Source organism: Trichosurus vulpecula, chromosome 8 (genome assembly GCF_011100635.1).
Source record: "Trichosurus vulpecula isolate mTriVul1 chromosome 8, mTriVul1.pri, whole genome shotgun sequence".
NCBI classification, from domain to species: domain Eukaryota; kingdom Metazoa; phylum Chordata; class Mammalia; order Diprotodontia; family Phalangeridae; genus Trichosurus; species Trichosurus vulpecula.
This window is the reverse complement of record NC_050580.1, coordinates 257,399,681-257,416,988: the sequence shown is the minus strand read 5'-3', so window position 1 is coordinate 257,416,988 and position 17,308 is coordinate 257,399,681. Positions and strand designations below refer to the sequence as shown.

At 37.0% G+C, this 17,308-nt stretch overlaps 1 protein-coding gene and 1 pseudogene across 1 annotated transcript in view; one reads left to right on the top strand and one right to left on the bottom strand.

The window, feature by feature from the left end:
* Nucleotides 1–17,308, bottom strand: part of CATSPERB (cation channel sperm associated auxiliary subunit beta) — a 137,041-nt gene that overhangs the window by 79,834 nt on the left and 39,899 nt on the right. Inside the window, exons 9-15 of the mRNA XM_036736737.1 lie at nt 17,097–17,192; nt 15,702–15,817; nt 14,488–14,520; nt 4,176–4,242; nt 3,895–3,941; nt 3,366–3,518; nt 1,484–1,636 (exon numbers count right to left, since the gene is read on the bottom strand). Of these exons, the coding sequence (XP_036592632.1) occupies nt 1,484–1,636; nt 3,366–3,518; nt 3,895–3,941; nt 4,176–4,242; nt 14,488–14,520; nt 15,702–15,817; nt 17,097–17,192 (665 nt within the window). The remainder of the gene's footprint in view (nt 1–1,483; nt 1,637–3,365; nt 3,519–3,894; nt 3,942–4,175; nt 4,243–14,487; nt 14,521–15,701; nt 15,818–17,096; nt 17,193–17,308) is intronic.
* On the top strand, nt 6,097–7,445 carry LOC118829230 (annotated as a pseudogene).

Here is a 17,308-nt window from a genome sequence, read left to right as displayed (position 1 = left end):
TTGAGTCACCATATCACCCAAGACTCAATTCTTTCGGTAACTTCCCTCCTTAAATTAGTTTATAAAATAATTCCTAGATGGTTTCACTATTTCTTCACCTACAAACTGGATTGCCTAAATGAGTAAATGGTTTGTTACAACCACTTTGACCTATTCCATTTTAATAACAATTTCATCTTCACTTACTACATGAGGGACTCAAATACTGGAATCTAATCTAAAATCGTCCCTGAAGATTAACTGTTGATTGGTTAATTAAATAGGTGTCATACGATGTGTTGAAACCAAATTTATCAAGAAAAAGGTTTAAAGACAAAAACACCATTATGATTAGATTTTTGGAAGGTTACCCTAGGGTGCTTGGAATAGAAAGGGTTGAGCGAAGTAGAGTGATTACAGAGAAGGAAATGTTAATATTGGAATTAATCATGAGATTAATCATATGAGTAACTGAACTTAAGGAGTAAATTAAGATACTGAATTATAATTTCTAACAAAACATGGACTGACTTCTTTAAAAATGAAAAAAAAATTTAAAACTGAAAATAAATAATTTGTTAAAAACAGAAAAAAAATGAGAAGCAATTTGAAATAAAGCTTATAAAATATTTCCTAAAAGAGACTCTTATAACACCTGAATTGATAAATGATGACTTTAACAAGCATATTGACTGGTCATAAATCATACCTTATTCTAATTTTTCAAAAAGCTTGTCCAAATCACTAGTTTTAAAATAATCCTTTGTAATCATGCATATGATAGTAACTTTGTTTAAGAATTTTTTCCACAGATATAGGCATCAATTATATTTTCCTAGACTTACCACAAATTCTGAATTAGTGGGATTTGAATTAATAATATACATTTTATTTTTAAAATCTGATCATTAATCTTGGTTGCATTTGGCTATACATGTAACTATAGCTACAATTGTTTAGGTTAGAATACATTTATAGTCCTATGTAGATTGACAGATTTGTACTCCTTGGCTGCTGCCATTATCATTCACTGGTTTTCTTTAGAAGATTCAAGGAATGATGCAATATTAGTATCTTTAAAACCTTTGAGACGGAGCATGAATGTCATTTGGCATTGCTATCTATAGAGTGGTACTGCTCTGGAAACCCTTTCCCTGAAAGGTGATTCTAGGAACATGGTTTTAGACTAAAGAAATCTGTTCTAAGACAAACAAACCCCCGGACTTGTCCTGAGGCCATTTGACTCCCAGAAGCTGGGTTGATTAGAGGGCTTCTTGGAAGTTCCAGCACATTGTGGATGGGAGGAGATTTCACATATATGTTGGTTGGGACCTAAACTTTCACTTTTTTCCTCAGAGGACTGGGACCTTCCAGAGGCCCCATAACTGACTCGCTCAAATCTTTGCATTTTGTGGGAGCATTAAAGTAGACCAATTACACTCAGTGTTGTACCAGGGTTTGAGACTTTAAAACAAGTCACAAGTGAAATTCTGTTGATACTCACCTGACTGCCAAAAACATAGAGAAAGTGACTCCTAGGATGGAAGACCATTCCCAGAGCAAGAGAAAAATCCTTAGGAAACACGAAAGCTGGAAATTTAACATTAACATGTGGTACAGAATTCTTCAGACTCCTTACAGCAACAGAAATCCTTCCCTAAAAAAAGTGAAATGTAATTAAATGAACACATCAAATTGCATGATCAAAAGGATTTTTCCATCATCACCAATTTGCTCTTCCATTCAGAATCTCTAGCGCCTAACAATGATGTAAAAGTCACTCCAGGATCTTAAAGAATGTGCCAATAAAAGATTTATTGGCAGCCCTGCCAACTTGGAAATCCTTTGAGCATGATACCACTGATTCACCCATTGTTCAAGGACAAACTTGGTTAAATATGCAAAGCCTCATCTCCAGAAGGGTGATATATTTTTCAGCTACAGAAATACACGACTCCGTCTTCTAAGTATCAGAGAAACCGACATCTGTGTTGGCGCAGGGTAAACCCATATCCAAGAAATCAGAGATTCTTGAACTTCTATCATTCCCAGAACAGTTCACTCTTCTTGAGACAGAGATATGTCTAATTCAATCCACTGTTCCTTGCATTTATAACCTTCTACTGCTCATGGTTTGGAAGACATGTTTCTTATTTAAAACATAATAAAAAATCTAGGGTTGTACAATTCTTATTTTTGCCCCCATTCTCTCCTAGTCCTGACCCCTAACAAAATAACAAGCAAAAAATCTTATTAGCACAAAATTTGCTAAAAATCTATACCAATATGCCTATATAATAACTGTTCTGTAATTGAAAATCAAAAACACACTGGTTCTGTGTTTTCTTCAGTTCATGTAGACATTTGCCACTAATATCACCTCAACAGCTGCTAATATTTATCTAACATTTAAGATTTACAAACTGCTTTACACACATTCCTTTTGGTCTTCATAATGCAGTGTGGTAGGTATCTTAACTTTGCAGATGAGGATCCTGAGGTTCAGAGAGGTTGTGATTTTCCATGGTTATAGAGCTTGTAAGTATGGGAGGTGGTATTTGAATGCAAGTCTCATGAGGCAATAGGCCTTTGCTGCTAAATGTGGTCTTCATTAAGTATAGGTGCCATTTATGGGTGATTCTTGCAGGGGATAAGCCACTGTGACCTAGGTACTCTTACAGCTACCTCCCCCTCCCTTAATTTTCATCTCTTCCTTATAGTCCGGACGCTGGTTCCTCATGATAACCCTGATAATAGGAGTTACTTTAGAAGTGTTAAAAATAGAAAAGACCACATTGGGGAACAGTGAATTCCAATGCAGGGGCAATGAGTGTTTGCCAGGGATGCTTTAAATTGAAGACATATTTGGGTTAGGAATTGGACTAGATGACCTTTGTCATCTCTTATAAATCTATAATTCTTTGATGCTATGATTCTAGACAGGGGCTATCTAAGGTTATTTTCCCTTCTTCCCTTAACTCCTATATCCTTCTGATATTCTGGACTCTGATACCCTATAATTCTAGTAATACCGGTTATTTTAGAACTGTTAAAAATGGAAAGGGTTTTATTGAGGGATAGTGAATTCTAAGACAGGTGAAGTGAGTGTTTTCTGAGGATGTTTAAACTGAAGTAGTATTTGGGTTTGGGATCAGATTAGACGACTTTTTCAGTCTCTTCCAAATCTATAATTCTTTGATGTTATGTGATTCTAGACAGGGATTATTCAAAAATACTTTGTACTGACCTATTTATCTGAAACCATTGTACCATTGCTACTACTACTACTATGTGATGATGCCATGAGCGATGAACTTCAAATTGGGCATTTGTATTTCCATTGTATTTGACTGGCAACAAAACCACCTTCAAGTGATGGAACATACCTGTTTCTTCATAAGGTAAATTGCAGTATTTTGTTCAGGGTCGATAAGAAATGACACCACTCTGCTACTGACTGTTTTCCCAGTTTTTGTAACTTTGGGTAAGCAAGGTCTCCAGGTGATGAATGGATCTACACTATAGAAACAAGTGGATGCCTACAAAAAAAAGTAATGAAAAAATTTAGAGATACATTTCATCCAGGACACTTTTTGGGTGTCCTCTAAACCTTTTGGGTTCCTCTAAACATAAGAGGCTATGAGATTTTGTGTTCTGTGTTGATTTGTTTTTTAAGGCATGCTGCTGTCAGGTTCAATTATGTCATTCTTGATTAATATCTTGCAGTTCATTTCTACGTGTGCTCATTTATAAAATTTGGAAGATTACATGAAGTGCATTCATTAGTAAATCTGGAATGACTAGGACAATTACATTTTTTATTTGAAAGACTGCCAATTAAAAATTATGATTAGCAATTTTTCAATAATCATTCCACAATCATATCTCTTACCTTCTTTTAATGTAACACTTTACCTGGCTCAAGGTCTTGTTTTTGTCAAAAGTGATAGCAATAAAATCATCTAAAAATCACAGATTACAAAAAGCATAGGCATTATTATCATTCCCATGTAAGTCTCAAGCAGTTAATGAACTTGCATTTTAAAACCATAAACTTGTCTTTTAATGATTAATGAATATTTTAAGAGAGTAGATTTTGTAAGAAATTATTAGCTCAAGCACAGTAGCATATCATGTTGTTTTGTTCTTAATTTTGTCTAAATTGTAGTGCTCATTCCAAAATAAGTAAAATTTACCTTCAAAGTCTTCTTTGTTAGCTAAACACCTTTCATGATGCCACAGTTTTGCTCGCACGTAATCTTCCTATTAAAAACAGAAAGACATTTTCTAGTGGCTCCATGTAGATATGAGAGGTTATAAACAGAATCACAGAAAGTCTCAAAGTATTGGTCAATAATAGGAATGGAAAGAAAATATACACAGAAAAGAATAAGTCATACAATCCAAAAGAGATGAAACAGAAAGCTAACAAGTGAAAGCTGGAGGGAAAAGGGAGAAAATGAAATTAGTGATAAAATAGGAAAAATATAGGAAAACACAGATTGAGCATTATCCCAGGGAGAAACATTCCATGACTTACTGAAGACAGTCAAAATGTGTATTTTTTCCTTCAATTTAAATGGTAGGTACCCCTTCCCACATTCTTCAAATCTAGACCATCCTTGGGGGCCCCAAGTCCATTAAACGTTAGAATCAATCATGATTTCCATGGAAAGCTTTCCCAGGACAATGTCTGAAACAGTTCCTATTTTTTTGTTCTCCTCCATGAAGTCATAACTTGTGCTTTTACAACTCTTTAAAATTTGTAAGGGAAATTTCTCCACACAACCTCGTGAGGTAGCTAGTACAAATATTTCTATTTTACAGATGAGAAAACTATACTTGATCTCAGACATCAAGTAACTAGCCCCTGGTCCCTTAAGCTAATAAATGTCAGAGGTAAGATTTGGATGTAGATCTCCAAACTCCAGGTTCTATGCTCTTTTCACTGTCATGCTCCCCTGGTGCCCGCAAGAGAGAGTAATCTCACTTCCTCTGGATCATCACAGCAGTTTGTTTTCTTCTTAATACACAAGATACGTAGCATTGTACTCTATATTTTAAAGTCTGTAACATCACGGAGTGAGCTCTGAACTTGAACTTGGAAGATCTGAGTTTAAGCGTCAGCTCCATCATGTGCCAGGTGTGTGACCTTGGGCAAAGTGTTCCTCAAAGACTCAGTTCCTCATACATTAAATCAGCAGTGATATTTTCCAAGCCTAAATAAGAGAGTTACTGTGATGGTAGAATACGACCAAGTGGATAAACATTGTTTAACTAAAGTGCCACACAAAGGTGAGTGATTCCTTGGTCCGCATCTGAGATTCCACAGGCGTAGAGAACTCCATGAAGGAAAATCTCTGTTCAGAGGTACATTGGTTAATTCTTCTGCAACTTGGGAGTCGCAGAGAGACATCAGGAGGGACTGAGTGGTTAAATGACTTGTACAGAGTCCAAGGGCAAGTGTGTATTGGAGGGAGAATTTCATCTCAAGCCTTCTCTAACCTGGGATTACAAGTCACTATGCCATGTTGCCTAAACTGTGACTATCTAGATTTCATTCCTCTTTTATTTTTTTCATTGGCATTCCATCAGAAATAATCCTGTGGAACAGGTAGAGCCAAGAAGGCAGAGACGGACTTAACGAGCTCTCCCCAATTACCCTCTAAATAAATTTAAAATACTCGAGATGAATCCGGGAGAATCTGAACATGGCGTGGGGTTGGTGGGGATGGGGGTGCGGGAAGGTTGGGGTTTGGGGGAAGACGGCGGGGGACGGTGGTTGAACTGCTGCTAACTTTGCCTCCCCCACATACCACCCCCGATCATGGATCCAGGCAGCGGCTGCAGCGGGAGCAGAGGCGCCTCGGTGCCTGACTGCTGGGACCACGCGGACTTGGAAGCCCCAGTCCCCGGTGGCGCCCCCACCCCAGCCCCGCCGAACCTCCCCGCGGCCTTCAGCCGGCAGCTCAAACTCAACGCCAAGCCCTTGGTGCCCAACACCCACGCCGCTGGGGTCGTGCGCCAGCAGCCGCCCCTCCACCACCATAGACAGCAGCAAAGCACCAAGTCCCGCCGGCCCCTTCTCAAGAACACTCAGTGTCTTATGAAGGTTCAAATTCAACTATTAACATGGAAGTTTCGGAACCTGTTATAGAAAACGGGGAGACAGAATTGTCCCCAGAAGAATCATGGGAGCACAAAGAAGGACCTAGTGAAGTAGAGCCGGGGCGGGGGGCTCTTTGGGAGACGGAGGACCTCCAGAGGAAAGTGTCTCGGAAATGATGATGGAAGAGGAAGAAGAAACACCAAAACCTAAATCTTGAAAAATATGAACAGGAAGCTAAAGAAAAAAAAAAAACTTGGTACTTGTCATGAGCCTTAGATACAAATCAGAAGGCAAAACTGTAGAAGTGGGCTGTTCATACTTTGAGAGAGAAGACAAGCACTTCACTACCCTAGAGGCCCCAGGCACAAGAGTTCTGTACCAAACATGACTGGTGGTGCTTCCCAAGCTGATCTGACTGTGCTAGTAATCTCTGCCTGGAAAGGAGAGTTTGTAACTGAATTTGTAAAAGGAGGACAGATGAGGGAACATGCCATGTTGGCAAAAACAGTGGGTATAAAACACCCAATAGAGGGTGACCCAACAGTAAATTGGAGCAATGAAAGATATGAAGAATGTAAAGAAAAGTTGGTGCCATTTTTGAAAAAAGTTGGCTTCAATCCCAAAAAGGATATATACGTCATGCCCTGCACAGGACTGACTGGAGCAAACCTTAAAGAGCAATCAGATTTCTCTCCTTAGTCTATTGGGGTACCATTTATTCCATATCTGGATAATTTGCCAAACTTCAACAGATCAGTGGATGAACCAATAAGGCTGCCAATTGTGGATAAGTACAAGGTTTTGGGCACTGTGGTCCTGAGAAAGCCGGAATTGGGAGCTATTTGTAAAGGACAGCAGTTTGTGATGATATCAAGCAAGCACAAAGTGGAAGTTTTTGGAATCCTTTCTGATGATGTGGAAACTGATTCTGTAGCCCCAGGTGAAAACCTCAAGATTAGACTGAAGACGATTGAAGAAGAAACTCTTCCAGGCTTCATACTTTGTGATTCGAATAGTCTTTGTCATTTTGGACGCACATTTGATGCCCCGATAGTGATTAGGGGGCACAAATCATCATGTGCCCAGGTTATAATGTGGTGCTGCACATTCATACCTGTAACGAAGTTGAGATAACAGCCTTAATCTGCTTGGTAGACAAAAAATCAGGAGAAAAGAGTAAGACACAATTACACGTTGTCAAAGAAGATCAAGTATGCATGGCCTGTTTAAAGACAGCAGGAACCATCTGCCTTGAGATCTTCAAAGATTTCCCCCAGATGGGTCATTTTACCTTAAGAGATGAGGGAAGACCATTGTAATTGGAAAAGTTCTGAAACTGGTTCCAAAGAAGGACTAAGCATTTTTCATGATGACCCTGCCCAATACCATGAGGAAAATTAACATTGCAAAAACCTACTTCGTACCACCTTCTCTTATTTTTTGCCTATTGATAAACTTCTCCCCATATTTTGCAAAGACTTATTTCACAGCAAAAGTCTACATTATGTCAGCTTTCTCATATTGAGAACTCTGCTATACCACTGTTGAATTTCCCCCAAAGTCTTTTTTCTCCTCCCAAATTCTGCTTCCTTGGACAGATTAAGCAATAGCTTTGTAAGTGATGTGGACATAATTGCCTACAATAATGAAAACCTAAAGAATTTTTTATTTTCAATTTTCCCTTTAGACATATTTAGATATCTTTTTTCCAGATAAATCATTCAGGGTGTCTTAGTCTGTGTACACATGTTACAAAGACAGCGACTATGTTAATAAAATATTCAATTTGAAAAAAAAAATGAATTCCAGAGCAGCATTATCAACAAAAGGATTGGGGGAAACAATTTCCAAGCCTAATACAATTTTATAAGATCATCAGGAAAGATCTGTCTCAGCAGGGTGAGAGTGGAGAACAGTCACATGAAGGCCATGCCCCAGGGAGCCAGCAGTAGGCTTTGGGGGTGACTGAATCATCAGCAGTGACTTCTGGAGTTATCAGCCCACAGACAGTAAGGGGGTCAGGCAACTGGTTGCAAGGAGGTTACAGGGGACCTTTTGCTGGCACTGGGTGCAGAACTCTGTTGCATTGCCCATACACATTTGTGGGTCTCAGCTCCAGGGTGGGGAGGAGCACTGGCAGAACTAGGGACTCTGGTCACAGTTTCATGATGGAAAAGAATGCTTGTGGTCACTCACAGGCCAGAAGAGCATTGACCACATCTCTCCTTAGATCATATCACCTTAGAAAAACTGAAAACTTACAGAACCACAGAAATAGCTCTGAGAACAACAGTAGGAAAGGCCTGAAGCTTGGGACAGTGCCCTCTCCACTCCTGGAGCAGAGCCTAACTTTAACAAAGTTAAAAGTCAAAAAATAGTCTGGAAAAACGAGCAAACATGCAAAAAAAAAGAATCTTAGCCATAGAAAGTTACAATGGTGACAAAAAGATAAAAACACAAACTCAGAAGAAGACAGCAATGTCAAAATGGCTACATGGAGAAAAATGTGAATTGGTCTCAAGCCCAAAGAAAGAGTTCCTGGGAGAGCTAAAAGAGCATTTTAAAACTCAAATAAGAAAGGGGGAAGAAAAATTGGGAAAATATACGAAAGTGATTCAAGAAAATAATGAAAAAAGTCAAAAGCTAGGTAAAGGAGACACAAAAAATACTGAAGTAACACCTTAAAAAAAACAATAGGCCAGGACAACTAGGGGGTACAGTGGATAGAGCACGGGCCCTGGAGTCAGGAGGACCTGCGTTCAGATCCAGGCTCAGACATTTGACACTTACTAGCTGTGTAACCCTGGGCAAGTCACTTAACTCCAATTGCCTCAAAAAAACATAAGCCAGTTGGTAAAAGAGGCACAAAAATCCACTGAAGGAAGAGAACACTTTGAAAAAGAGAATTAGCCAAATGGAAAGAGATGTACAAAAATTCATTGAAGAACTCCTTAAAAAGTAGAACTGGCCAAATGGAAAAGGAAGTACAAAAGTTCACTGAAGAAAAGAACTTAAAAATTAGAATTAGACAAGTGGAAGCTAAAGACGCCATGAGACAGCAAGAAACAATAAATAAAAGAATAAAAAATTAGAAGAAAATGTAAAATATTGCCTCAGAAGAACAACTGATTTGGAAAATAGATTGCAAAATAATTTAAGAATTATTGTATTACCTGAAATTCATGATTTAAAAAAGAGTTTAGACATCATAATTCAGGAAATTATCAAGAAAAACTGCCTTGATATCCTAGAACCAAGAGATAGAGAAATTCCATTTAAAATAACTGTAAACAATATGAAGGGCAGTTAGGTGGCACAGTGCATAGAATGCTAGGCCTGAAGTGAAGAAGACTCATCTTTCCAAGTTCAAATATTGCCTCAGACACTTACTAGCTATGTGACCCTGGGCAAGTCACTTAACCCTGTTTGCCTCAGTTTCCTCATCTGTAAAATGGGCTGGAGAAGGAAATGGCAAACCACTCCAGTATCTTTGCCAAGAAAACCCCAAATGTGGTCATAAAAAGTCAGACACAACTGAAATGACTGAACAACAAGATTAGATGGAAGTTACATCTTTTTCATTTTGGCTTTCTCTTTTTTAAAATTTTATTTTATTTTATTTTATTTTTCCCCAGTTACATGTAATGGTTTTCTTTTCATTGTTTCTTTCCATACTTTCTTGATGAAAATACCAGAGGTGAATAGAACAATGAGAAAACATATCCAAGTTTATGGGACGCAACCAAAGCAGTACTTAGGGGAAAATTTATCTCTCTAAATGTTTACATCAATAAGATAGAAAAAAAGCAGATCAGTGAATTGGACATGCCACTAAAAAAAACCTAGCAAAAGAACACATTAAAAATCCCCAATTAAACACCAAATTGGAAACCATGAAAATCAAAGGAGAAATTATTAAAATTGAAAGTAAATTGACCTAGTAAATAAAACTAAGAGCTGTTGTTATGAAAAAAAATCCAACAAAACAGATAAACTATTGGCTATTTTCATTTTTCTAAAGAAAAGGGTGTCAAAATGAAAAGGGTGAATGCACCACCAATGAAAATAAAATTAAAACAATTACTAGGAGCTATTTTGCCCAAATAAATGCCAATAAATCTGACAATCTAAGTGCAATGGATCAATATTTGCAAAAATATAAATTGCCTAGATTAAGAGAAATTAGAGTACTTAAATGATCCTATCTCAGAAAGTGAAATTTAATAAACCATAAATGAGTGCCCTAAGAAAAAATCACCAGGGCCAGATGGATTCACTACTGAATTCTACCCAATGTTTAAAGAACAATTAATTCAATACTATATACACTATTAGGATCTACCAAATTCCTTTTACAAAACAAGTATGGTACTAATACCTAAATCAGGAAGAGCAAAATCAGAGAAAGAACACTATAGGCCAATTTTCTCAATGAATATTGATGAATAATTTTAAACAAAATACTAGCAAGGAGATTACAACAACACACCACACTATGACTAGGTGAGATTAAACCAGGAATGCAAGACTGGTTCAATATTTGGTAGACTATCAACATAATTGACTACATTCAAAAGAAAACCAACAAAACTCATATGATTATCTCAATGTGTGCAGAAAAGGCTTTTTGACAAAATACAACTCTTATTCCTGTTAAAAACACAATAGGAATTATTAGAGCTTTCCTTAAAATGGTAAGTTGTTGTTTCTATCTAAAACCATCAGCATGCATTATCTGTGATGAGTTTAAGTTAGAAGTTTTCACAGTAAGATCAGGGGTGAAGCAAGGGGGCCCATTAGCAATACTATTATACAATATTGTGCTAGAAATGTCAGCTATAGCAATAAGAGAAGAAAAAGAAATCGAAGGAATTAGAATAGGCAACAAGGAAGCAAAATTATCACTCTTTGCAGATGATTATGATGATAAACTTGGCAGAACTCTAGAGAATCAACTAAAAACTAGTTGAAATGATTAATCATGTTAGCAAAGTTGCAGAATATACAATAAACCCCCATAAATCATCAACATTTCTATACGTTACAAACAAATCCCAACAGCAAGAGATAGAAAGAGAAATTCCATTTAATATAATTGTAGATAATATAAAGAGCAGTTAGGTGGTGCAGTGCACAAACTTCTGGGTATGGAGTCAGGAAGGCTGATCTTCATGAGTTCAAATCTGGCCTCAGATACTGTGTGACCCTGGACAAGTCACTTAACCCTGTTTGCCTCAGTTTCCTCATATATAAAATGAGCAGGAGAAGGAAATGGCAAACCACTCTAGTATCTTTGCCAAGAAAACCCCAATCAGGTCACAAAGAGTCAGACATGACTGAAATGACTAAACAACAACAGCAAAGATAGCATAAACATTTATTTATTTATTTAATACTTCATTTTAGTCTACCTCCCAAGATAAACCCAGGAACTATACAAACACAATTACAAAACAAAAAGTCAAATCCAAACAATTTGGAAAATATTAATTGCTCATGGGTAAGACAAGCCAGTATACAAAAATGACAATTCTACCTAAATTAATTTACTTATCCAGTGCCATGCCAATCAAACTACCAAAAATATTTTACAGAGCTAGAAAAAGTCATAATGAAATTAATCTGGAAGATCAAAAAGGTCAAGAAAATCAAGGGAATCAATGGGGAAGAAAGCACTACCAGAACTGAGACTGTATTACAAAGTGTTAATAATTAAAGCAATCTGGTACTGGCTAAGAAATAGATTAGGCAGCTGGGTGGTGCATTGAATAGAGTGATGAACCTGGAGTCATCAGGACCTGAGTTCAAATGTGGCCTCAGACACTTAATAGTTCTATGACCCTGGGCAAGTCACTTAATCACATTTGCCTCAGTACCCCATCTTTAAAAATAGCTGGAGAAGGAAATAACAAACGACGCCAGTATCTTTGCCAAGAAAACTCCAAATGGGTCATGAAAAGTCAGACCTAACTGAAACAACTCAACAAAGACAAGAAATAGACTGGTCAATTGATGAAACTGAAGGTACATAATACACAGTAGTAAATGACCTAGTGTTCTAGTGTTTGATAAACACAAATACCCAAGGTTTTTGGACAAGAACTCACTATTTACAAAAACTGGATAAGCAGTTTGGAAGAAACTAGGTATAGACCAGCATCTCCTACTGAATACTATGCTAAGACCAAAATGGATACATGATTTAGACACAGAGGGTGGTACTATATGCAAATTGGAGAAGCATGGAATAATTTACTTGTCATATCTATGGATTAGGAAAGAACTTATGATAAAAAAGAGATAGAGAGCATTATAGGATGTAAAATGGATACTTCTGATTATATTAAATTTTAAAGTTTTTGTACAAACCAAACCAATACATCTGGGATTAGAAAGAAAGCAGAAAACTGGGGAAAATATTGTACAGCAAGTTTCTCTCATGATATGTATGTGTATATATATATGTGTATATATATGTGCCATATATGTATATATGGTATATATATACACACCGTATATACATATGGTATATATATACACATATGGTATACATGCATGCACATATACATGTGTGTGTGTATATACATATATGTGTATATATACATATATATGTATATATATGCATATATATACATATATATGCATATATATATATATATATGAAGAGAGGACCGAGTCAAATTTATAAGAATGTAAGTTATTCCCCAATTGATAAATGGTCAAAGGATATGAACAGAGAGTTTTCAGACAAGGAAATCAAAGCTACCTGTAATCATATGAAAAAGTGCTCTAAATCACTAATCCACTTTGTTTCTTTCTTTAACGTCTTTGCACAAGTCTAAAGGATGAGATTTAAGTTTGTAGCATAAAGGCATTTTCCACCTCAAAATTTATTAATGAAGAGAGGATATAAGTTTATAGCTTCCCTCCCACCAAAGACAACCTCATTGAAAGCTCATGATATCTAGTTTGGAAAATGTGTACTGTTCAAGGTGTTCTGACAATTGTCCAAGTTTCTCTCCAGGAACAAAGCTTCAGTTGAATTCTTTATTGTTTGTGTGTAGTAATAGGGTTACAATCAGTTTTATAGGAATTCTGTATTGGAATTACAAAAGGAAAACAATCTAAATCTAGTCCATTTATTTCCTCACTAAACATTTCTTTTAAACCTTTTGCTATCTGGTTTCTATCCCTTGATTGATAGTAGTTTCCCAAAGATCATAATTCATAAAATTAGAGACAATTGGGTAGAAACCGACATCTTATCCCACTCTAAATCATTCACTTTATAGATGGCAAAGTGAAGGCCCAAAGAGGAGAAATGGTTTGCCTATGACACATACACATCTAGTTAGTGCCAGAGCTGGGACTACATCTCAAGGATCCTGACTCCCTGTTACTATTGACTTCTTCACCAAATCCAGTGACCTCATCTCTGTTCTCATGCTCATTGATGTCTCTGCAGTATTTGACATTATGGACCCATTTGTAATTCTCATACTCTGACTTCCCTGGAAGCACTGGAGGCTCTGTGTAGCTACCAGCCTAATATTCCTGAAACACACCTTTCATCATGTAGTTCTTCTGTTACAAATAAAAGCTCCCCATAGTTTATCAAAGCCAGATTACTTCCTCTATAATTCTCCCTATAATCTGACCATACCTCATCTATCCAACCGGTGCATCAGAAGCACTATAGCCTAACTGCATGTTTTCTCAATGTTTCCTAAACTCACAGTGTTTATTCTTGCTTTCTATTCATATAATTCCTGTAGCTGGAATGCTGTTCATAATTGATTTTCCCGACATGCCTGTCAGTATTGTTGTCTTTTCGTAGTTGTGTCTGACTTTTGGTGACCCCATTTGAGGTTTTCTTGGCAAAGATACTGGAGTGGTTTGCCATTTCCTTCAACAGATTATTTTACACATGAGGAAACTGAGGCAAACAGAAATAAATGATTTGCCTAGGGTCACTAAGCTAGTAAGTGTCTGAGGCCAGATTTGAACTCAGGAAAATAAGACTACGCACTCCAGGCCCAGCACTCTATTCTCTGTACCACGTATCTGTCCTCCAATATTCCTACTACTGATCTCAATCCTACCAATAGATCAAGGCCCACATTAGGTACCACATCATCCACAGAGTTTTTCCTAGTGTTCTCTAGAGTTACTGATCTCTTCCCTTTCAGACTGTCTACTGCACTTATCATCTGCTCCATACATCCTGAAATTGGGTTGTTACATTTTTGAAAAACCTAAGCTGTAGAATTCTACCACAATGGAGGGGATTCTAATGTGTTTTCTCTCTTCATGTAATCATATACGCTAAAAAAAATCCATCTTTAGTACTCATGTTTCCCTAGCCTGCAATCCCCTGCCCTATTAATTTATGCTCTTACCCTTTCGAAACCACAAAAGTATGCTCTTGAAAACTGGAAGGAAAAAGGAGAAAAATTATTACATTTTCGAATGAGAAAATATTACAAGAAGTGGGATAAGGTTGTAATAGGGATCTATAGGCTTGATGCATCTCAAAGTGAGATTTGTCAGACATTAAAGTTAACTTCTGAGGTTATCTCACCAACCCTATTCTGCTCATCTCTCTCACTCTGGCTAGCCCTGTGAGAGTCCATTAAAAAAATTATTAAAATGGTACCCGACAAATGCATCTCTAAGCATCTTTTTCTTCCTCCTAACTCCTCTTCCTCCCCATTACTCAATGTTGTTCTTATTCCTTCTTAATCAATATATATATATATATATATATACATACATATATATGTATATATATATATATATATATATATATATATATATAACATTTTCCCGATTCCTATCCTATTTTCTATACCCCTGAAACTAATATGTTTCCTAACCCTTTCATCAAGCTTATATTCCCCAAACAACAGACGTGTTCATGTACAGTTGTAAGGCATAACTGAATAAGAACAACAAAATAAACACAGGATCTCAGAGTTGGAAGGGACTTCAGTTAACTTCTAACACAACTGGTATATGATCAATAATCCTTTCTACAGCAGCCATAAGGGTCATCTGTCCTCCAAAGAAAAACCTCCAATGACAGGGAACCCAATATCCTACAAGGAGGAGCTGTTGAAGATTCTAATTCTCAGGAAGAGCCAAAATCAAGTTAAAATTTCTTTCCCCCTGACCTCATGCTCTCCTTATCCCTGTGCCCCACTGCTATCATTCTGTCCTCTGGGACCATATAGGACAAGTTTAATTCCTATTCCATATAACATTCTTTCAAATACTTGACTCTAGAGATACTGTTTACCCTAAATCTTCCCATCCTCAAGCCAAACATTTGTAGTTTATTCAGCTAATTCTTCTATGAAATGATCTTCCTCATTTTCTCTCTGATTCCTTATCTTGCCCCTTGCGGTTCTCAATTTATTTCCTTGCATTATTTTCATAATACAGTAAACACCAATTCCATTCTCAACAACGGAAATGTATTATGTCTTCTTAAATTTTTTTCTCAGTGAGTCAGAACTGTTCTATGAGACACCCCAAATAGTATATCAAGTATATGTTGGCTTAATGCTGGGGAAATATTTAAGATCAGTGGCTACAAAGTAGAAACACATACCGTTAACTGTTTTTTTGGATATCGAAGATCTTGACTTGTAAAAAGACCCAATGAGGTGAGAAGTACTAAATGATGATTTGTTAAAACAACATCCACAAAAGAAAAATCTAGGCAGTCTAAAAGAGGAAAAATAGCACTAGAAGTCACTATAAATTCACTTATTAATGGGCAACACGTTTTTAGTAAATGGGACTCGTATCAGAGTGCCTGAGTTTAAATCCTTTCTGTAAGGGCAAGCAAAGTGGGACTTTTTGCTGTTTTTTTTCTTTTGGAGTGCTTCTCAGCACTAAAGCAATCAAGTGCCTTTGATTGAGTCTTGCCTCTGTTTGACTCAAGAGTCTTTGACTGAATCAAGAGTCATTGATTGGAAAGAGTATATACACTTTGAGGGGAGGTTTTGCTTTGGGGACTCATTCATTGGAACAATGTTCATGTGATATAGCCAGATGAGACTCTGGGTAGCCGGCAAGGAGCCCCACTGACTTTGGAAACTCAGATGTTGGTGCTTCTTTCTCTGGTAACTATGTATGTATTGCTATGGTTAGACGGTTAGAAGCCTGTCTGTTGATTTGTGTTATTTTCTCTGTTTATAATTTCTGCTTGTAATTTCTGTTTGTATTCTCTCTGAAGTTCAAGGTCCTGACTTTTTCCCCTGAACTAAGTGAATGATATGTGTATGTTTAATTAAAGTTAGATTGTAAACCCCTTTAAGTTGCTTTCCTTCAGAAAAGCCTATCAATGAACCTATGCTAGCAGTCCTCTTGTGTTCTGGTGTTCTGGGTCTTACACATCCACAACAGCTGCTAGTAACATTGTTGTTACACTGACTCCACCGTTTATTAGCTGTGTCACCTTGAACAAATCAGTTAACCTCCCAAGGTCTCAGTTTCCTGATCTCTGAAATGAGGGTGTTGGACTAAATGGCATGTATGTCCCTTAAAATTCTAAATCCTGGATCCTATAATATCCTGAATAATTATTGGCTCTAAGAGGACCTTGTTATCATTATGCCTATGAGAAAAGGTAATTTGGGGTAACTGTTCTCTAAAGATGTTAACAATCCTGGGGATCAAAATCTAATTCTACCACCAATTTTCTATCAAGCATTCAAGAATCAGAATGTGTCTGGTCCTTTATTTTCTTCACAAAATTTGGGGTCAATAAACTAGTCAAAGATGCTTTGTGACTTCATAAGTGAATGAGATCCCATACCCTTTGTAATTTAGGATCATAGGATTTAGAAGTAAGACACCTGAGAGAGCATCTAATATAATCCCCTCATTTTATATACGGGGAAATTTCAGCCAGAGAGAAGAAGGGTCTTGCCCAAGTTTGTCTCAAAAGACGGGCATGGAAGAAATGCTTCCTAAAGACTTGGTCAGAAAAAAAAATCACCTTGTGATAATGCGGAGCAAATATTTTTTGTCAAATTGTACCATGAAGTACCTTTGTGGTCCCAAAATCCAGACATGGTCAAGCCCAGGTAAACACCTAGATAAGAGAAAAAAAGACAACCAAAAGACAAAAAAGACAAGAGACAGATTTAAATGAGGCAAACATTTAAACATTTAAAAGGAATAAGCATGATTAATTAGCTCTGAATTGAT